Raw genomic sequence first — 23,483 nt, forward strand, 5'->3', positions numbered from 1 at the left:
CGTCATCTCCCGGCGTCGGATTTCGCGAGGCTTTCTAAGCAGCTGCCGCGCCCCCGCCATCTTCACTCCAGTCAAGTAGTGGGTTGGGAGAGGGTGTGTTGGTGCTGCTGCTGGGGCTTAAACTTAAGCTTGACCTTGAGCTTTTGCAATCGCTGGTGCTGTCTCTCAGTGCTGCTGTGTAGTAGTCTAACTGTGTACTTGTAGTACTACTGTCTCCTCTGTGCGGTCTACCTCTGGTGTGCTGTGCTGCCTGTAATTGATTATTTTATTTGCTGGGGCTGTCTCCCTCAGTGCTGCTGTGTACTCTGTTCTCAGCTTAGGACAACAGTCTAACTGTGTACTTGTAGTACTACTGTCTCCTCTGTGCGGTCTACCTCTGGTGAGCTGTGCTGTAATTAATTATTTTATTTGCTAGGGCTGTCTCCCTCAGTGCTGCTGTGTACTATGTTCTCCTCTGCTTAGGAGAACAGTCTAACTGTGTGTACCTGCCTGTAGTGCTACTGTCTCCTCTGTGCTGGGGCATACCTCTGGTGCTGTGCTGTGCCATTTATTATATATATAATTATTAATTAATTATATTAAATATAAATATATATATAGTCCACTGGTGCTGCACTGCTGCCTGCACTGAATCTGGCGGTCTGTGGTCTGGGGTTCACTGGCTAATAAATAATTAAATACTGCCTGCCTAATAAATAATTAAATACTGCCGTATATCTCTACCTTTGTGGTCTGGGGCTCACTGGCTATACTGCTGTATGTACCGTCTGGTCTGGGGCTCACTGGCTAATAAATAATTAAATACTGCCGTATATCTCTACCTTTGTGGTCTGGGGCTCACTGGCTATACTGCCGTATGTACCGTCTGGTCTGGGGCTAACTGGCTAATAAATAATTAAATACTGCCTGCCTAATAAATAATTAAATACTGCCGTATATCTCTACCTTTGTGGTCTGGGGCTCACTGGCTATACTGCCGTATGTACCGTCTGGTCTGGGGCTCACTGGCTAATAAATAATTAAATACTGCCGTATATCTCTACCTTTGTGGTCTGGGGCTCACTGGCTATACTGCCGTATGTACCGTCTGGTCTGGGGCTCACTGGCTAATAAATAATTAAATACTGCCGTATATCTCTACCTTTGTGGTCTGGGGCTCACTGGCTATACTGCCGTATGTACCTTCTGGTCTGGGGCTCTCTGCCTTATACTGCCGTACCTGTGTGGTGTGTGGCTCACTGCCCAATACTGCCGTATCTACCCTCTGGTCTGGGGCTCACTGCCTAAATACTGCCGTATATCATTATCTACCTGTCTGGTCTGGGGCTCTCTGCCTAATACTGCCGTACCTGTCTGGTGTGTGGCTCACTGCCCAATACTGCCGTATCTACCCTCTGGTCTGGGGCTCACTGCCTAAATACTGCCGTATATCATTATCTACCTGTCTGGTCTGGGGCTCTCTGCCTAATACTGCCGTACCTGTCTGGTGTGTGGCTCACTGCCCAATACTGCCGTATCTACCCTCTGGTCTGGGGCTAACTGCCTAAATACTGCCGTATATCATTATCTACCTGTCTGGTCTGGGGCTCTCTGCCTAATACTGCCGTACCTGTCTGGTGTGTGGCTCACTGCCCAATACTGCCGTATCTACCCTCTGGTCTGGGGCTCACTGCCTAAATACTGCCGTATATCATTATCTACCTGTCTGGTCTGGGGCTCTCTGCCTAATACTGCCGTACCTGTCTGGTGTGTGGCTCACTGCCTAATACTGCTGTATCTGTATAACTGCCTGCTGGTGCATACTCACTGACATTTATAATTGCACTCCAGTGGCGCTGTTCTGTGACATAACTCCACAATAATAATGGAGATCCAAAATATGGAGGTTAACAAACAAAGGAAAGATGAAGAAGCACTTCCTCATAGTTCTGAAGCTGCTGCCACTCTTACATGAGCCACATGTTTGTGCCGCACACTTGTGTGGCTTAGCATAGTTATCCAGCTACCTCAGTGCAAACTTTGGCAATAAAAACAATATTGTGAGGTGTCAGGTGTTCAGAATACACTGGAAATGAGTGTAAATGAATGTTATTGAGGTCAATATAGCGTAGGAGCAAACAAACCCACCAAATTCTGCGATTTTAGCTGTTTTTATGCTTTTTTAACAAAAAAATCAGAACCCAAAACCCCAAAAAATCCAAACACAAAACACTTAGGAGGTGTTTTGCCAAAACCCATTAGAACCCAAAACCTCAAGGTAATCAGAACCCAAAACCCAAAACCCGAAAAGTGGCCGGTGCACATCTCTAATTTTTACACATGGTTGAAGGACAAACTTGTGTTAAAACTATATTCCCTATTCTGTAAAAATGTAAACACTTACCTCCAGTAGCCCAGGGAATCGCCAGATACCCTGAACTGGCGATCACTGGCGATGGTGCTTCAGGTAGATGGGGAGGGGGGTGCGGGTGGCGGGGAGCTCTGTCAGAACAGAGCGGGTGCGTCCCCTTCGGGTGGCTGATAGTGATAGAATCGCCATGGGCAGCTCTAATGAGAGCTTAGTTTAGTTAAAGGAAATCAAATGTTTTTTTTGTTTTTTTTAAGGCATAAAAACTGTCATTGCTGTCATCATTCCCTCCACACCCACATTCCCTCTCACTTGTCCAGGACAAGTCATGCTAACTACCACTTTACCTTCCCAGTAACAGGAAGGAAGACATTTATGAAAACTAAATTGAGGTGTAAAGTATTCCCACAAAGTCATTAGCCAGAGTGCTTCTGAAAGGTCTGTGGGCACAATCAGAAAACGTTGGCAGCGATCCTCGCCCAGGCACAGTACTTTGTTGCATTTACAGCTCTTTCACAAGACAGCAAGCATTAGGGCAATTTAGGCAGATGGCACAGATAATGCTGTCTAGCTCTGACATTTCAGGGATGCAGTGATTGCTTGAAAATGTACACACTTTAAAATAATGTTGCTTCTAGCATTGTCAATTGTGTTCATTTGCTACTGTAGACACCCAGTATAGCATAGTAAAAAGCAATTCATACCTAATGGCATATCCCAAAAAAATTTTTTTTTGCACAGCTTCATCTGCGCAAGTTGTTTTTCAGCTGTACCTGAGCCAAACCTGTTATTCTAACAGCCTTTTATAAATAGGGCTTGAGGTGAATAGGTCACAAAGCCAAGATACCCATTGCCTGACCATTGTAGATGTCTGTTTTAATGTCTGCCTGAAAAATGCAGGAATTGAAGCAGCAAATTGCTGGTCACAGGGGAGATTAGATAAATCTGCTCACTATGTGCTGCTGAAGATGATTGATTTTTAACGGGTCTTGATTAAATGCTTTAAATGCTGAAGAATGTCTACCCTCTGCCATGTAATAACTTTCATTATTAATGCAGCTCACTAAAGGATAAGCAGAATAGAAAGGAGGGCTGGCATGGGAGTGAAAGAATTAGACTTTCAAAAAAAGAATAGATAATCTATTGAGAAGGTTGGGGATATGTCTTTTGTATTCCTTACGGATATTCTGCTAAACATATGTCACTATGTGCTATAAATTCATTAGCAAAACACTCATTGTGGCTCTGACATGACGTGGGTGCCTTGTTTGCCACGGTGTGTACTTCGGGCAGAATGCACATGCGTGGTAGTAGCATGCGCAGCAATTACAATTCTATTGCACGGGAGATAGCACAGCCCGCCGTACACAGACGCGAGTGCGACTAGACGCCCCAGAGGTGCTTGTGTGGCCATGTTGGATCTATCATATCTACCATGAGCATGGCTGCATCTGTATGATATCGTGACTTGACTGTTATGGTATTTGTATATGGTCTGGACACTTGTCTGGATGTGGGGGCATCGGAGCTACAGTATGTTATCTTTATTAGAATAGTGCCAGACTTCTTGAATTTTATATATACAGTATATATATATATATATATATATGCACAACAAGTAATGACTCTAGTCGCGCCACAGAGATGGCTGCTACTCTAAAAAGACCCCCTGTTAGCGGGAGACAAATGGGTATGGGTATAGAGATAGATAGAGAGCGCCAAAGGATTCCACCACCTTATGTGTGAAGAACAGATTGTTCAAGTATGGAAGAACATATACACGTTTCTGAAATTAAACAATTTTTTATTAAAAAGTTATAAAATGGTGTGGTATCTTAATTCATTTCTTTGAAGACGATGACAACCCAACGCGTTTCGTCTTTAGAAAGACTTCATCAGGTTTTTTTTTTTAAGATAAACACAATAAAAGAATCAATGAAGAAAGATATGGAGTTTTCTAACCATATGGTGAATGTCTATTTTTTTGGGAGAAATCGCAATCTTTAATAGGTGGTAAATATGAGTTTGAAGGTTACTGTTCCATACAGAATAAATCAATTATTGGTCCCATGTTCAGCCCCTTCAAGGTATAAGGAGTCTTCCAAAAGATATAGGTCGGCAATTGCCGTATGACAGGATGTAGTTATATATAGAAAGCGAGCAATACTTCAGGGCGGTCTGTATTAACGCCCTTGGGGGTCAAACGGACACCTCAATATCTTCCAGATGATAACATAATAATGAGGCAGGATGATAAATGTAGAACCGTGTTCACACTTGAAAACAGCCTCTGTGAATGTACCCTAAGGGATGGCTCCTCAAAATCGGAGTCTGCAATATAGTAGCAATGTGGGGATCAGCAGCGTCCAATATATATATAAACAATATCCTATTTGTCAAAAATAGAAAAAAGCACTCTCCGCAGGAAAAGATTATGCATTTCAATAAAGAAAAAACCTGTTTCGCTGGTTCAATCTCCAATCTCCAACGTTTCGATCACAGCAGTGACCGTTGTCAAGGAGTGAGATCAGCCAATTGTAGTGATGCAGCATATACAGCGTAAGCCAACAGAGCAATCTGACACCCCTTCGTATATGCACAACATGAATTGTATAAGTCGACACGTGTAGATTGTTTGGTATGGACACTGGGTCTCAGGAGGGTTGTCACGGGGGCGGTGATTTAGTGTGTCTCCAATCCCAGCACATACCACAATAAGCGAGTACTTATGTTGTCACTCGGCACAGGAGGGAGGTCTCCATGTATAGGAACCGTCCCTCTGCCTAAGCAGCGCTGTATGAGATGCCAGGTTGTCATAGCAACGTGTACGCGACTCCCGGCGAAACCGGAAGTAGCGTCATGTGCGTTCCACAGGCCGGAAGCCGCGTAAGCGGGCGTTCCATGGCCGGGAACGCAGCGTGCCGTTTGGGCGCTGAATATTGAGTATATGCAGGTATAAGTAGCCGGGTTAGGGGTTCTGTAAGGTTGTGGCTCCCATTGGAGGGGATAGTGGATAACAAGTTATCCACCGGTGTGGGGGGCGCAGGGGATATGGGTTGTTCTGCCAAGCTGCAGTGTAAGAAAAAGGGGATAGTTAGTCCCCAACTGGAAAGAAGAAAAAGCGAAGAAAACTGCGCTAGGTACAATTGAATGACAGTAAAAAATAATGTAATATGATTATGTAACAATGAAAGTTATCAAGTTATCAAGCCAAGGAACTGGCGAAACGCGTTGGTGGACTACCAGGAATACCCTTGTCCAGTTCTAAACCTCCCTATTGACCACTATTTGGATCCGGACCAGTCTTCCATCTTTTTTCCTCTTCCTTCCCGTACATCAGGGAACTCCATCGGCACCTTGGGCAAAACCATCTGAAGCCATTCATCTAGAGGCCCATACTTGCCCGATTCAGGACATAAGGTGATACACCAGGAGATTGCCTCTCCACAAAGTACCTGCCATATGGACACATTGGACCTATCATTTGCATCCTATGGAAGACACTAAATAGGAACGGACCCATACACCTATGGTCATAAAAATACGGTACCGTATGAACTGGACTTTTTAAATCACATTTTTTTTTATTATTATTACTTTTTTTAAACAAATCTTTTTTCATTCATTTTCCAAAGATTTTCATTAAAAGTGATACTTTTACCCTACCATTGGCACACTATTGGCAATTATTAGCATCTTTCATTGTTACATAATCATATTACATAATTTTTTATTGTCATTCAATTGTACCTAGCGCAGTGTTCTTCGCTTTTTCTTGTGGCTCCCATCCCCTGGAGATTGCTCTGTTGGCTTACGCTGTATATGCTGCATCACTACAATTGGCTGATCTCACTCCTTGACAACGGTCACTGCTGTGCATAATCTTTTCCTGTGGAGAGTGCTTTTTTCTATTTTTGACAAATAGGATATTGTTTGTATTTTTTGGCAACAGGTTCCCACCTGTTTGCCAATAAGGCACCCCACCCATTGCACAGGTTGTAGGTGAGAGTGCAGGCTTTGTGGATCTTTATATATATATATATATATATATATATATAGTGTTCCCGCTAGGCTGTTTTAGCGGGCAAAATGCGCCCTGCCCCTCTCACAGCACCCCGCTAAAAGAGCCTGCCTCCAACCCCGCCGGTGTGACCGGGGAAGCCCAGCACCGCCATAGATTGCGATGCCTGGCGCTTCCCCGGCAGTGCAGAGCCTTCCGAGGGGCCAGGGCCATCCCTTTTCATGATGGTGGTGGCTGGGCCCGCCCCTTTTCATGATGGCGACTGGGTCCGCCCCTTTTCATGATGGCGCAGCTCTCTCTCTCTCTCTCTCTCTCTCTCTCTATATATATATATACCTCTGATGAAAACTGCTCACATGCAGTTGAAACGGCTGTCAGGTCGGCAGCTGTCTCTTTGTGCAATGATGTAATTGCAATAAACCCTTTTTTTCTTCACCTACTACCGTGTGCCGGCTCCAATCCTTTCTGCGAGGGGGTAAGTGCTTTCTATTAACCACATTATGTGCCTGGCACCGGAACAGTTTTATCTTTAACCAGAGTGCCAACCTGAGAACCCAACTGTCTATATATATATATATAGAACAGAGTTGGCCCGGCACTCTGGACTTGTGGGTGGATGCTGAATATGGTTGGCTCTGGTGCCTTCAATTAAGGTGTGAACCTCCAATGTATCCCAAAATCGAAGAAAGTGGCACTCAGAGACTTTGTAGCAGTGAAGAAAAGAGGATTAACTTTAATCCATGTGCTCAAGGAAGGGTTACGTTTCGGAGCACGGGGGCTCCGTCGTCAGACCGATAGTATGCACTACTGCATACTATCGGTCTGACGACGGAGTGGTGAGTGCTCTAATTATTTACAATAACAGGTTGAGTATCCCTTATCCAAAATGCTCAGGGCTGGGAACATTTTGGATAAGGGATACTTTTGGATTTGCAACATATATTTTTTTTTATACTCACCTGGTCTCATCAATGGTTCCAGGAATGCCTCTGAAAGTGGCAGTGAAAAAGACGAGGGATACTCAATCAGTGTGTTTGTGTGTGTGTATGTAAATGTACATACATATATATGTATGGGTGCTCCGAAACGTAACCCTTCCTTGAGCACAAAGTAGAGTTAATCCTCTTTTCTTCACTGCTACAAAGTCTCTGAGTGCCACTTTCTTCTATTTTGGGATATATATAATATATATATAAAATATATATTTAAAATATATATATAAAATCCGGGAGAACGGCATTCGGGTCTTGGTGTGGAAAGCCACTGTAGCTTGCTCCGGTGCCCTCAAATGGAATGGGATGAGGCCTCAGCAATATACATACAGGACAATAAGCGGCACTCGGAGACTTGGTAGCAGTGAAAAAGTGAGGATATTTAATCCATGTGCAGATAAGACTACGTTTCGGGGTCCGGGGGCCCCGTCGTCAGGTCAGAGAAAGCACAAAAAAGAATACATTACATACAGGTGTATTATATAGGTGACTTACCCGCCCCCTGAGTGTCCCGTCCATGTGCATCTCCAGCAGCTTCTGGGTTGGCGCCGTCTCTGTGGCGCTCCGTAAGCGTCAGCGATGGTCGACGGAAGCCGGTTTCTTTGAATCCACTGGGGCCACAAGTCCATTACAATGGGTATAGAGGTGTGGTTAATGGGAGCTGGGCACTTCTACATTTAAGAGAGTAAGGCTCCTCCCCCTTTACTACCCATCAGCCTCTGGTTAGTATAATGTAGAGGGAGAGGAGATGGAAAGTGATAGAACAAGAAACACACATGTCAATGAAACAAAACTGGCAGGGGACAAAGAGCAGGGAGGGTGTCCAGTGGCCCCTGTGGATTCAGAGGGAGCAACCAGGTCATACTGGAGGGGTCATGAAGGAGGCGGTCCAAGAGCATGAAGATGCAAATGTGCCACTATAGCCCCACCCCTGCTTCAAAATGCCCACATTGCCGGTATTGTAGAGCATGGAGCTGGGCTACAATGACACAATTTATTGCAAATAATGTCTGTGCTCTGCCTACCTATCGGTGGCAAGCAGTTAGGGGGAATGGTTCAAGCTGGGGGGGAGGGGGAGTGAGGGGATAGAGGGGAGGTGTGAAAGACTAGCCTGGTTTCCTGGGGGGGCAGGAGTGCAACCCTATTTTTCAGTGCGTCCCAACTGTTTCAGGAGCGCACACAAGTATGACTGTATGTATATTTTATCAGTAGGACGGAGATAGAGAAAGATTAATATTACATGTTATAACATGTCATTGGAAAATCTTTGAGTACACTTCAAAACTTATGTCTGTAGAATAAGTCATATTTCCCATTTTTCTTGCCTTAACTTTCATAGTGTCTGCTTCTTCCTGCAGAGCAAACAGAAGTCTGAGCAGCTCGGGATCACCACCCCCAAAGAAAAGGAAGAAAAAGAAATCTGGACGTAAGAGGAGCCGGTGAGTCCCTTTCTCATACATCTCAGTAGTGTTGCTGTGTGACTGTAATTAAGCAGAGTAACCAGCTACCCCAGTCACCAAGAGAAGCTAATGATCAATAGCAACATTTAGAAGCTATTACTGCAGTACTGCAATGCAGTAGCTTGAAGTTTTGTAATTAGTTTTTAAGACAAATGGGGAGACGCTATCTATAGACAAGAACAAATGGTGACTAAGTCGGTCAATAACTAGTCCTGAACATGAAATATAAAGTAATAGTCGTAGCTTGTCTCCTTAGTCTCAACACCCATAAAACTGCGCAGGCGCAATAGCCTACAAACTGAAAGTCCTATGTGCAAGCAGGTTACATGTTTAGAAACGTGATCAGGATGAATTGCATAGGAGCGAGGAATTCATTCATAAAAACCTTGGTGTAAAGGAAGCATTGTTTGCTGTAAGAACGCTGAATCTAAATCCATCTCTCTGCCCGTGCTGCAATGTGTATCTAAAAGGCAGGCAGCTTGTCGTTACGGAGTTATCGTCCAGCAAAGCTTAGCTCATGCATTTTTGTAGTGTGTGAATTGTAAAGGTGCATGTGACAGCGCCTAAGTTTAGTTATTTAATGGAATCCTTCTGCAGATATTTGTTTCTGTGGCTAACAAACAGGTTATAAATGGTTTAAGCACTTTATGCTTGTGGCTTCCACGTGATAAAGTAGCTTGCAGAACTGTAATGCAGGGTATGATCTCATGCTGCAGTAGCCACAGATCACTGTACAGGGAAAGAAGCTCCGGGATCTAATATTTAATGCTCTTATTGCCCCGTAGACATGAAGATAGCAATAATATACATTTTATTACTCAGTCTTTTACTGCATTGTGAACATCATTCATTACTAGTCATAAGCATTACGGAAGTAACAAACGGGCTAAACAGACATTTTAGTATTTATTCGTTTTATGTACAGTACAGTGCATCATTACTTATGTCTGGAGAAATCAGTATTAAGCAGCTAATAAAATGAATAGTTTTAAAGCTCAGGAAGAATTATTTGTGTTCAAAACCATAGAAGCTCATTCTCAGTTGGATCATGTGCACATTAAGATATGAGGGGGCCTGTGTGCAATATCAGTCCCACCCCAGCCCCCCACCCCCAGCCAGAACTGCAGTGGGACTGTGGGTACTAGGGGGTCACTAGGAGAAATGGCAATTTGTGCAGTGCTGCTGCTACCAATGTGGGTCTCTGGAGGGGCAAAGGCGTAACTGCCATAGGTGCAAAGGGTGCAACTGCTATGGGGCCCACAGATGAAGGGGGGCCTATCTTTACAGTCTAAGGTATATGTGCTATATTCATTTATAAACCAAAAGTTGCTAAATAGGGGGCCCATACAAACTTTTGCTAGTTACGCATCTGTGGAGGGGTAAGTATTCAAGGGTGTGTGGTATGGGCTCCCTGGACCCAGGGGCCTGTGGGCACCGCACACTTTGCACCCATTATAGATACACCACTGAGTTGGACTTGGGGACTTGAGCATGTACAGTTGTGTCCACATACATCTAGCCTTCTTGCATGTTAAACAACCCTTGCAGTATGGAGTGACTTGGTAGCAACTGGCGTCTTTTTTTGCGACTTTAAAATGTACCTATTCGCACAATGGAGAGAATAGATTGGCCACCAGGCATGATAAACATGAAGTATAATACAATATTGCAAGAGGACCAGCACAATGCAGATAGCCTGAGACTGCATATGGCATAATATATATATAAATATTAAACTATTCCTAGGCAAATGTTAACCCAGCACTGCAGACAGAGGCTCTGGATGAATTTTAGACAAAAACAATGAACCCTTTGCAGGGCAGAAGGGATAAATCTAGAGTTACCAAAGTCCAATAGTAGGGGAGGACACAACAACCTTCACAAATGAAGAAGCCTCCCGGATCCAAGCAGGTGGAAATCTAGACAGAGATGGATGACAAGGGGCGCTTCATGGTGCATTGAACGGATTTAATATATGAAAACAGCATAAAAGCCAGGATACTGCATATATTTGCTTGTACCAAATGAAAAACAGTGTGGGCTGGTTACCACGTGGCATGAAACTTTTCACCAAGGCAAACTGCTTACTCAGACGGGCCAGACCGTCACAGGATCACACTGCAAGTCCAAACGCTGTATTGTGATGCGGCATCATGGAGAACACAGTGTCGGGAGTCCCGTCAGGTAAGATGAGAGAAGTGAGTGTAGCAGGCCTCACAGTGAGGGTGAACATCCATTCGTAGCCCATGGGAACGTATGCGGCAAGCGAGGGGAAGGCCGTAACGGCATTTGGCGAATTCACAGCCTTTCGAATCAACAAGACTAATCCCCATAGTTCAGTGTGTTTGCGCTATATACTGTAGTGAACAAATACAAATAATATAAGAGGTATCCAAATTTTGATTGTGCAATAGGGTATATGTGATGGCAGCTTGGTTTCATTCTGTGGAGGGTATGTGTGGGTTCTTACATGTGTTTAGGCTTCTTCTCACAATCCAAAAGCATACCAGTTTTACATATATGTGTATGGTAAAGTATTTGTTAAGTACAGATAACATTTTTGTTTTATGCAGATGAGAAATGCAAGACTTTAAGGGGATCTAAAATTAAAGTAGCTAGGTGCCAAACAATGAAAGTCCAGCATGCAGGCAGGCCACAGATTTGTGTAGCAAGAGGTGAGGTGAGAAGGGATTGTGTTACCTAAGGGAGAGGTAGAAATAGAGACCTCTTACGGAATCTTGTCAGATTCTTCTATAGCAGGGGTGGGGAACCTTTTTTGTGCCAAGGGCCATTTGTATGGGGAAGAATTTTCTTCTGGGGCCATATGTAAAACTTTATCTTACAAATTGTCCTGCTGCAGCCGTCCCATGCTCCAGAGGCTGCCGCTGAATGGGACAGACAGTCTCCCGCTGCTGCTGTTTAAGAGGAATCTCGCGAGAACTACCGGCCGCTCACGAGAATTTCCCTGTACTTGACTCGAGGGCCACTGAGACAGGCTACGGGGGCCGCATACGGCCCCAGGGCCTGAGGTTCCCCACCCCTGTTCTATAGGGTGGCAGTAATCACTGTAAACATTTCAGATGAGAATGTAATACATATTTCAGTTAGATGGCAAAATCAGTGCAGGTGAGACACAGAGGTGCAATAAGGATGGAGAGAACAGATATGATAAATTCATATTTTTCTTCTACTTAGCATAAGGACAGAAACAAGAACACAGTGACTTACAGTTGAAGACAATATAGGAAAATTACAGAGCCCATAAACAGCTTCATCAGCAAATAACCCTGAAATAAGTATCAGGGTGACAGAAAACTGAAGGATTTGGTGCCATCGAAGGGAATATGGAGTAGAAGGTGTTAATTGAGGGAAAAACACATGATGGAAGCATAGGCCTATGTAGGGGGGAGCCCAAGCACCCCCTAATGCCCAAAACTACCCCACGTTGCTCCTCCAAAAATGGCCACTGCCTTGGAGGAGACAGACACTAGCGGTACAGCAAGTAGTTAGTATGACAGCAATTAGAAAAGGTGGTTATCCCACGGTGGTCAACCTCTTTCATAATACCTGGAAAATTAGTAAGAAATCCATGTTATTAAAAAAGTACCTCTAAGATTAAATGCTGGCCAATGTTCAAGTTATGTTATGTGTCATTTATGGGATTCTTTTATAAATGCTGCATTGTTGGTGAATGGGAATTAAGCAGAGATTTAACCCTGCAGTGTCTGTTCTTATTCCTAGCTGTGATAGTTCATCGCCAGTGCGGAAAGAGAAGAAGAAGAAAAGCAGCAAAAAGCATAAAAGGGACAGGTAATATTAGTGCACATGTGTTTATTATTTAATGAAAAGAATTATACTAAGATCTGTCACTATAAATCACATTAAGCAATGTCATAAAAGACTATGGGGGTAATTAAATACTGTAAGTGGCGCTTTTTTGACTAGTTGAAAAAAAATTCAATTTTTTATGGTCAAAATTATATTCAACCTATTCAAATTTTTTACTAAAACGTGGATCGGCGAATTACTTCCCGATCCACTTTGTTCAATTGCGGCTGTTTGACCTTTTCTTTAGTCATATTTTGCTGATGTCAATAACCAAAAAAAAAAAAAAACAGACTTAATAGAATACCCCCATATGCAACAATTATTCCTTGAGAAAACATTACACATTAACTTTCCCCAACATGGTATTATATATTTTTAAAGGACATTTTAATAGAAAGTTTAAGATAAACTATGTAGTAGAAAGTAACCGATTAGAACAAAACAAAAATGTTCTATCTAATCTGCTATCCAATAAGTTGCAGAGTATAGATGTTCTTGAACTCTGTTCATATTGGATTATGGTAATGCAAATGGTAGAATTTCTTGTTCAGCATATATGTCGCCATCTACTGTATGCCTTCTGATGATTGGTCATTGGAAACTGATTTACATAACAAAGTAATGATTATTATATGAATTAAATCATATGCTTGTTTTCCAACTGTGGTGTCTAACATTCTTTCATTGAACTCCATTCCTTTCAGTCCATCATTTTATTTGGGTGTACCTTTAAGTCATTCATATTACATCAATAATCCTATCATTAATTCAATAACTCTGTGGCATTCTGATGATCTGGTGATTATATAAACTTTATTTCTTATGCTGGGTACACACTACAAGGTGTATGCTGCCGCATGGCTGACACTGTCACTCCGTCGCTGCTGGCCTTGACATCTGTGTATGCACTTTGCCGGCTACCTAGCTATGGAGGCATGTCATCAAAAAGAGCTATTACGCTGTTTAAAAAGTAATTAGAATATCATAAACAAATAGTTTTCAAACTCAAACGGAAATCCTCAACCGTAAAACCCAACAGGTCAGGTTTTCAGAATTTCTGTCTGTAGAAGCAAGGGGGATAATTACTAACTCACTTTTGCATGGTTACCACCATGACCTGTTTATGGCAGCTGAAGACTGCAGTTCAGAACCACTGTACTTAAAAAAACCAGATGGTCCAGGGATAGTTATATATGCATCCACAATTCACTGTAGACCAGAAACATTGTAAAATATGAAAAAAGGTTGATAGATGGACATTTTCAACACTGTGGAAAGTCTTACACAGTAGGGCTCTCCAGGCCGGCCCTGCCACCATGCCAAAAAAAGAAAGCCCCCCCGCCGCTGTATCCACTTGCAACCATATGAGGGGATGTGTTATGAGAACACATCCCCTTGCATGTGCCCACTGCAGGAGAAATCATTCGATGGTTGGCAAATGATTTCTCCTAGTTTTTGCAAATATAAGTCAGTGGAGTCTGACTTATATTTGCAGGCTCCTGGATGAAGACAGGGCGGGCGGCTGATGTCAGGTGACATCAGCCGCTTGCCCCCGGCACACAAGGCCACATTTGCATGGTAATGACTAAAGTTTGCTGCCACCACCCTGGTCCTGCCCCCCACCCCTCCGTGTGAGCACCACGCCAACCATGCAGGTGGGCAAAGGCGTCCGCACAGAATCCCTATGAGAATATATCAATTCTTCCATGGACGTCAATATCAATACAAAGAAACTGTTCCTGTTCACTTATTTAACTATTTTCCCTAGATCAGGTTACATATGACATCCTAGCATTCAGGAAGCTGGCGGTCAAAAACCTGATCCGAGCATCCGATACGGAGAATCCTCACAAGGACTGTTAGTAAGCGCTAACCCTCTCCCCCTACTACCCTCACCATAACCCTCCCATGCATCAGCCTAACTTTATCCTTCCCATCCCTGCGGCCTGACTATAACCCTCAGCGCATTAGTGGGAGTGGACTAAGTCCCATGAGACTGCACAAGAGGGCAGAGGCTGAGCGGCTTGTGCTGAGTTCTGCTTGGTGGAGCTCATCATATGCTTCTCAGGCCCATGGAGGACAGCAGCAGCAGCCTTGTCATGGGATGGTTTTTAATTAGGGGCAGTGCTGAGCCTCTCAGGGCTCCTACAGAGTAAGGTACAGAGGGACAAACACAGGCTTTCTATGTGGTATTTTATATATACAGTATATATATATATATTTATGTTTTTATTACCCCCCCCCTGCAGTTACCCATTGACCAAGTTTATACTGCTTTTACTCTGTGTTTTGACAGTGTAATATTCTCCTGTGCAGTTTGCGGCCAGTAATGACAAGTGAGAGGGGGCCCCCCTGTCTAAAGTGACCCCGGGCCCCCCTGAAGGCTTAATCCGGCCCTGGTTCTGCTGCCAGTGTTCTGATGGCAGTTGGTATGCCGGCGTTAGTATATTAAGTGCCGGCAACCTGACCACCAGGGATGTTGACCACACCCCCCCTAGATCTTGTGTAGTTAAACAACATGCGACTTACCTTGGGCTTTCCTTGGTTTCTTTATGACTTTTCTGCTGTACATTATCACTGTACTGACTTTGGTTTTCTTAGATTTGTTGTCATGATTTTTACCCTTTGCTACACATTTGCGCTAAAAGGTGAATTAAGTTCTCTATTTCACATACCAATTCAAGCAATAATAGCATTGTGCATTGTAAGTGAAATACGATATGTTGCTGATCTTTAATGAACATTGCTATCACTTTCTGCATAATAGGATAATCAGGTCTTGGGATTTGCTTCTTTGTTGAGCCTAAATATTGTTTTTTGGAAAGAAAACTCCTAATGAAACATGTTATAGATAGATATAAAAAAATAATAAGCTTGAATACAAACTACACTTTACTGTAGTCTTTTTTAACGTCAATTTTTTTTTAGGAGCAAAAGTGATATATTCTTTAGTACTTGTTTCCTAGCACGGCCACAATCTTGTCCATCGTGTAGCTTAAAGTTAAGGTACACGATGGACGCGATGGACCCGATTTCCTTTGAAATCAGGTCCATTTTGCCGGCAAAGGCAAAATCGGGACCATCGCGTCGGTCGCGTGCATTAACATGGCCCGCGACGCGATGGACGCAATTTTGCCATAGGCTTCAATGTTAAAATATTTTTAACATTGAAATCGGGAGCATCGCGTCGGTCTTGTGCCATTATAATGGCACAAGATGAGATGGACTTGATTAAGTCTATTTTACATAGCAAACAATGTGAAATGGGCCAATATGACCCATTTCACATTGTATATGGCCCCGTCATCGTTAAAAAGTTAAGCAACCCCATTGTCAGCGTCACCCCACGATTGACACCAACCCGAAGCGTGGCGAGCGCAGCGAGCCCGCGAGGGGCGGCGGTGCGCGTCCTCCGACCTTTTCATACCCCTACTATCCACGTCGGCGAGGAATTGAGAATATAAAATGTGGCGAACGCAGCGAGCCACCGAGCCCGAAGCGTGGCGAGCGGACGCGTATACCTGTGAAGATATACGCGTCCCCTCGCAGGGCTCGCTGCGCTCGCCACGCTTCGGGCTCGGTGGCTTGCTGCGCTCGCCACACTTTATATTCTCAACTCCACGCCGACGTGGATAGTAGGGGTATAAAAAAGGTCGGAGGACGCGTACCGCCGCCCCTCGCGGGTTCGCTGCGCTCGCCACGCTTCGGGTTGGCGTCAATCGTGGGGTGCCGTTGAGGGGGTAAAATTTGGGGTCTGGGGACTACTTTACATTGAATCCAATGTAAAATAGGGTCCCAGGGGCCCTATTCACATTTGATTCAATGTAAAAATCGGGTCCATCACGTCGGTCGCATCGCATGCGATTTGACCGACGCAATTTTTCCGACCCGATCACCCCGATACAAGTCGGTGTGGCCGTGCTAGGAAACAAGTACCTATTCTTTTCAGCATAAATTAACAGTTTATGTTATAAGTACCACATAAAAGATCTATGATATAAAATATAATGAAATACAGTATTTCACTTAAAATATATACAATATTTGCTTCATTTTTTAAAAAGATGCTTTATCTATTTATTCAAAGGTCAAATTCAGGGTCCAGAAAGAAGAGAAGACACAGGTGAGGAAATTGGATTTATCATAATAATAATAATAATAATAATAATAATAATAATAATAATAATAATAATAAGTATCATCTTAACGGAAGGTATTCAATTAATAGCATTATAAAAAATTGGCCTATTTTTAAAAAATATTATTTTAGCCCAATGATCATTATTGGTCTATCCAAGTCTAACAAGTACTGTATTTTGGGCTAAAAAAGGTCCTCTTTTGGGGCATAACACAGGGGATTTGGAACAAGTTTCCAGACTAATGAGTTATCGTGGAAAAATGGCTATCTATGGGCTGGTAATTTGGGATTTTGCATAATTCCCGATAAGTGACAGCTGTCGGGCCTAATTAGACAGTCCCAAGGGATCCATTTACTGTGGCCATTTAATTGGATATTCTGCAATCTCCACCTCATTGGCGTTCTCTACTATGGATAGTTACACTATTGTATGTAAAATTTACATTACTTGAGCTACTTGTGGAAGGAAGCTTTGTCCTGTTAGAGGTAGGTCATTGTACAGTAGCAAACATATATTTTGCACTATATTGGGAGTATTAACCAAATATTCAACATTTCTGTACTGCAAAGTCAAAGCTTATCTTGAAAGCTGCTAAAGGGACAAGGTTGGTTAACCACGAATTACCTTATTTTGTTGTCTCATTATTTTCCTATGAAGAAAACAAGGTGAGAATTTTTTAAATCATTTATTTATTTGTGGTTTGTACTATAATAGTACACATGTTTTAAGCTATGAAGAATGAGTATGCCGAGTTTGTATATTCTCCCCCATGCTTGCGTGGCTTTCCTCCGGGTACTCCGGTTTCCTCCCACCATCCAAAAATATACTGGTAGATTAATTGTCTACCAACAAAAACCAAAGAATGAATGAATGAGTGTGTATGTGTGTGTGTGTGTGTGTATGTGGTAGGGAATAAAGATTGTAAGCTCCACTGGGGTAGGGAATATTCGCGGTTTGTGTTTTTTTGGAGGGACTTGGTCCTGCGCTCCTACTCCGGCTGCCTGCAGATTATTACTAAGGTCACCCTCAGACCTTAAGGTTCGATAGAAAATGTAAAGTTGGTGTGACAATCGAGATGGGCGCCAGAAGTTGAAAGTATAACAGGGTTTATTGGTACATAAACATATCAAAATGTGTTCATAAAACATATATGAAGCATATAAAAACATGTACAATAACATATATAAATGTGTGAATCTTCTTACCTCTAACGGTATTTAGAGCCAGCAAGGATGGGATATGGCAGGATGCAGTCCGGATAGTGCACCCTGCTTGAGGCTCCAAATACCTTAGCACTGGGCTGGGTCCTAGTTCAGGTTATGGATACCAGTCACTCCCGACGCATTCCGAGCATCTGGGTGCTCTTCCTGGGCGCAGGGTGCACTATCCAGACTGCATCCTGCCATATCCCATCCTTGCTGGCTCCAATAAACCCTGTTATACTTTCAACTTCTGGCACCTATCTCGATTGTCACACCAACTTTACACTTTGCTGTAGAATATGTGTGTACTATATAAATAACGGGTAATAAATAAATATAAAATACATTTTGATTTTCTATTAAGGCAGAGTGCACAAGTGTACAACTACTATCTTGTATAGTATAATTTTCTGTATACAGTACATTGTATTGCAAAGGCCATCCAGATCGCTAAGAAGTGCAGGTATGATGTGAGCAAATCATGTTGGCGATGCTGGATTAGGGAATAAGGAAGATGTAGGTGTCTGATACTAATTAGTTGTGCTGAATTATACAGCCCCATCTAGTATAAGGACCATTTGTCCACACCTTCTATGCAGTGGATAAGGCACTATAAAAGGCGATGGAATACAATTTAATTACATATCATTTAGAACTACTGTATAACTACCTACTATTAGGAGAAGTGCTTAATAAGATGAGCAATGTGTGCTGTTGCCCTTGTTTTTCCATATGGTCTATGGCTCATTGAGCTAATAGAAAGGCTCTACAATTGCAAGTGTAGCTGTTCATTTTATGGTGTCAAGGTCATTGGATGTTTTATTGCCTGCAGTTTCTAGCACTTACTGAAACACCATACAGAGAGGAGAAGGCGGCACTCTTTTAACAGTTAAACAACAGTCTACAAAAGAAAGGGTGGGAGTAAATGACAGAGGAGATGATAAGTATAACCGAAAATTGCCTCTAATTGGAAAATAGGGCACCTAAAAAGAGGAACAAACAGCACCATGCTTTTCAAGATTTGTTTGTGGAAAAAATGTTAACTGCTACGTCAAGCGATCTCTTTTCAGCTACTGCATACTAAGGGTTACACTTTAGAGATATAAACTCCTTGTATTAATAAAAGCAGTTTGTCAGGTCATTTTTTACTGGGTCAGAATTTACAATTAAACAGTCAAACTGAAGATGTTTGTCACCCCATAAATACAAATCCCATGGCAATATTAACTTCCACCAGCTGCCCTGGGGGTGTTTCGGAAGACTGGTTCCTTTGGCAATCCCAAGTGGACCCCATGTAATTTGTCCCTGGCATGAAGTCCCTGGTGAGCATCTGCCTGTTTGGCCAAATCTCAAAAATCTGGCACCATCCCTACTGTATCATTGCCCCCTACTCAAGGCTGGTGGCTGCTGATCAGAAGTAGCATGGAGATTAATCTAAGACATAAGGGAGCTGAACAATGAAGATTTTAGCAAAGAAATTAAAAGAAGAGATGCCCATCCAAGCATGGGGACAATCAAAGGTGCATGCGAGGCTGACTGTTTTGTGAGTATATACAGGGCTCACCCATAATGCATCTGTTGTGACATCACCATGTCTCTTTTTGAGGAGCACTGTAATTAAAACTGGGGCAGGTCACTAGTTTATATTTATAAAGAACACTGCTATAACTATAAGTAAAGCTGCTCCGAATATGTGGGCAAGTTGCTTCCCGGTATGTCTGGGAGTATCCTGGAAATCGTCTCCCCCTCCCAGCCCCATGGAAGGGTAGGCAAGCCTCTCGCATTTAGTGGGCTACCCCTGCATCAGTCCCACATCCCCTCCATCTGCTGGTCAAATTCCAGCATTTGCGGCTCTTTGGAGGAGGTGGAGCTAAAATGGTACAAATGGTGTCACCTAGTACTACCCCCCACCCAGAACAGCTGTGAATAACTGCATTTACAGAGCTGGGGGGCATCGCTTCCTCCCCCCACCTCCACGTTAGCAATGGGTGGTCCATATTGGAACTTCTATGGAGATTAACACAGTTGTGATATGCCTTCCTGGCCAGTGACTGAGTATTTGGTTAATGGTGGTGTTAAGGTCACCACCAGTGACTGCGTCAAATGGCACAGTTGCTCTGGCCCCACGGGCATAGTGGCCAAATAATATATAGATTTGCTCTCGTACCAGTAAGCATCTCAATAGGACGCCCATCTGCCTTGGCAATAACATAAAGAGAACCGTTGTCCTATATGTAGTGCGCCTAGTAATCATAAAAAATTACTTTTATTGGAATAATATTAAAACTGCAAAATATTTAAAAAAAATAAGAGTGACACAAAAAAGGCATGAAAATAAGCTGTCTAAAAAAAATAAGGTGGCGGGCAGTCAGTGCACTGTAATTGACATCTGTCTATTATTTTCATAATAAAGGTTGATTTAATCCAGCATTAAATTCACATAGACTACATATGTTTGCGTCTTTATCTAAATAAAATCCCTTCTTAATATAGGGCTTGATTGCAATCATCTGTTACAGAGTTGTGTTCTCCAACCAATTTGTTATTTGTTACTTGTTGCAATAACAAGCTCACCACAGTGTGAAGATTGCTAGTTAGTAAGTAAAAAAGCAACTATGTTGCAATGCACTATAATAGAATTTCTATTACATTTAGGTATATGTAGTATTGTAATGAAATACCTGATGTACATAACAGATGTGTGTATACACCGCTAATATCAATTTACCTCTTGTGCCAGGTAAATGTATCCTTTTTATGACACTGTTTCAATAGGTGTATATTTTTTTTATACTTGTCTGTTATTAGTATCAGACCCCTGGTATAAAGGGTAAATCGATTATCTCTCAGTATATTATCACATTAGGTGGAGAGTTGTGATTACATGAGTACAGTATAAGTTAGATACAAAGAGTGCTGGACAGCCTTGTATAGATCACGCAATAAGACAATTGATCTGCTCTGTCTATACTCTAACCCTGTGTGAGCGTTGTGTGGAGAAACACACTAATAACAATTTGAGCCGTGCGGTGTAGAATGGTAATGGAATCAAATGAAATTAACTGATAGATCTCCTAATGTGATGCCACAATGGGGAGGAGAATCACATATTAAATTGTGCCATTAAAGTGGGTTTAAAGCAGACATGGGTGAATTGCGTATTATAATCAGGTAGTTGGCTGTGTGGAGAGCGCTAATCAAGTGTAGATGCTGGACAGAGGATGTACGAGTAATGGTTTAAACCCTGCTACCCTGATAAGGGCTGCGGAGGAGAGATGCTGGATGAGTCAATAACAATAACATTGGTAATACAGTCAGTGTACTGCTCTGCCCACACACTGCTAGTCAGCATGTGCTTCGCAGAGCAGCTTCATCAGGGCCTAAGTCAATCACCACACATAGGACTGCTTTTTCTCCTCTTGGTTCTCTCTAATACAAATTGTGTCATGTGGTAGAACACCTCCACTATACCATGACCTATGAATGTATATGATAAATTGGGGATCCTTCTCTATTCAATACACTGAGTCCTGTGCAAGTGGCACCACCCCTCTTTTCTTCCAATAACTAAAGACACAGTATTAGGTATTGTTAATGTGTCTACCTCTGAATCAATTCATGCATAGCTTTTGGTCCCAGAAATACAAGGGTTATGCACATAAAATCCTTGATATTACAGGATTTTGAAGAGAGCTGATACATGGATGTGTCCTTGGGCAGAGATGGATTAAAGTGCTCTCTAGTTCTTGCCAGAGGGCGTATTGTCTGGACCTCTGTTAGCCACATTCCATATTCCTTTAGCAGATCACTTGGTGCAGTTAATTTCAGTCACTGATAATCTGAATGGTGACCTCATTACTATGCAACTTTCAGCTGCAACACCAGTGGCGTAGCTACATATGTGGCGACCCAGGCAGCAGTGAGCGCTGTACATATCTAATGAGCGGGGACCTGGTGCATATTGAATGAGCGGGTCCCCACCCTGTGCATATGTAATGAGCGGGACCTGCTCATTACATATGCATGGGGCGGGGACCCACTCATTAAATATGCACTGCGTTTGGTCCCCGCTCATTAGATGGGGGGGGGGGGGGTAAGACAAAGAGCCAACACCATGCAACATTTTTATACCTCACAACTTTTGTGTTTTTAATAATGCGACTCGCCATGCCGAGGTGTGGAGCTACACATTAGATGGGCATGGCCTAGCGCTGCAATTCCCATTTTCATAATTTTCGTAGGCATCCCCGGTGCTCCCCTAGCAGCTGGGCAGCCCCCGGGTCCCTCCCTGCACTGAAGTGATGCTGTGCATACACGCACCACGTCTCTTCAGCAATTGCAGACTGCTCTGCAGGGTACTGGCGAACTCGACTCCCCCAATTGCTCCCCTGCAGAATACTGCCACCTGAGGACAGTGTGACACTCTCCAATTAGCGGGACTGTCCCGCTGAACTCTGATAAGTTGGGAGGTATGCATTTATGCTAGCAGCACATTTATCCTGCATTTATGACACCTGCTGTCAGTAGAGAGTTCAGTGGCATGTCAGCCTGGTGGAGAGCAGCTGGAAGAGCTGACAGCCGCTGTCAGTAGAGAACACAGTGATTGTGCGCTACCCTGCTTCCACACCCACAGAAATGCAGATTGCCTCCTTTGACTGTGCCACGGGTGCCGGAGCTGCATCTCATTAACCCCCCAAAAAATTAGGCTCAAGAGCCACAGGTTGGCCACCGGTGATTCATAGACACAGCTTCTCCTGAGTTTCACTTTTGGTTTTCATTCCTATAGCTGGGCATACACTAGGTAACTCTTCTTGCTTGGAGAAGTCGGCCATGATACGCTCTTTGAGCTGTCCGGGTGTTCTCATGCAATCCTTTTTGCATGCAATATATTTCACATGCGATCCCAGCCAAGCCTGCCCTGCTCGGAAGCAATCTAGCAGATTTATTTTGCAGCCGGTGCGACTCACAAGCTCTGGTGCGATGTGCACAGGACTGAGCATCAGACTTGCTGTCAGTCACATGGAAATGAGCACTCTTTATGCGATTGATCGCCCCTATCATATGAAAAGTGCATGTAATATCCCTATTGTATGGGGGACTTATTAATGAATCTCTTAAAAGTGTCTCTAGGCTCCAGTGATGGGGCTGCAGCCAGTTTGAAATTTAAATCGGGAGAAACACAAACTGACAGTAAGTTGGTTTGGAATAGCAGTTGGTGGCAGTGGGTGTGCATTCCTCCAAATTGTACATTTTTTTGTGGACAGTCCAGTTTATTTGGGAACTGCGCCACATCCCACCCGAGGTCAGCAGTGTCCTGTGGTGCTAGGGGGCAGTTGGATAGTCCCCCTGCCAGCTCTGCTCTGCCTTGCAGAGCAGAATGAAATAGACACTGTACACATGCGCACAGTATCCATTCACAGAGGCAGAGAGACTTGGGTGTGCCCAGGAACTCATAGAGCGCTGGCCATGCCTCCAACAGTGAGGAAATGAGGGA

At 43.3% G+C, this 23,483-nt stretch overlaps 1 protein-coding gene across 3 annotated transcripts in view; it reads left to right on the forward strand.

The window, feature by feature from the left end:
• The window catches only part of SRRM3 (serine/arginine repetitive matrix 3), a 334,253-nt gene that overhangs the window by 265,135 nt on the left and 45,635 nt on the right, over positions 1–23,483 (forward strand). For all 3 annotated transcript variants that reach the window (XM_083173931.1, XM_083173930.1, XM_083173932.1), the window contains 3 exons: positions 8,719–8,799; positions 12,562–12,630; positions 16,736–16,771. In XM_083173931.1, the coding sequence (XP_083030057.1) occupies positions 8,719–8,799; positions 12,562–12,630; positions 16,736–16,771 (186 nt within the window). The remainder of the gene's footprint in view (positions 1–8,718; positions 8,800–12,561; positions 12,631–16,735; positions 16,772–23,483) is intronic.

The sequence above is a fragment of the Crinia signifera genome, chromosome 2, assembly GCF_055691185.1.
Source record: "Crinia signifera chromosome 2, ASM5569118v1, whole genome shotgun sequence".
NCBI classification, from domain to species: Eukaryota; Metazoa; Chordata; class Amphibia; order Anura; family Myobatrachidae; genus Crinia; species Crinia signifera.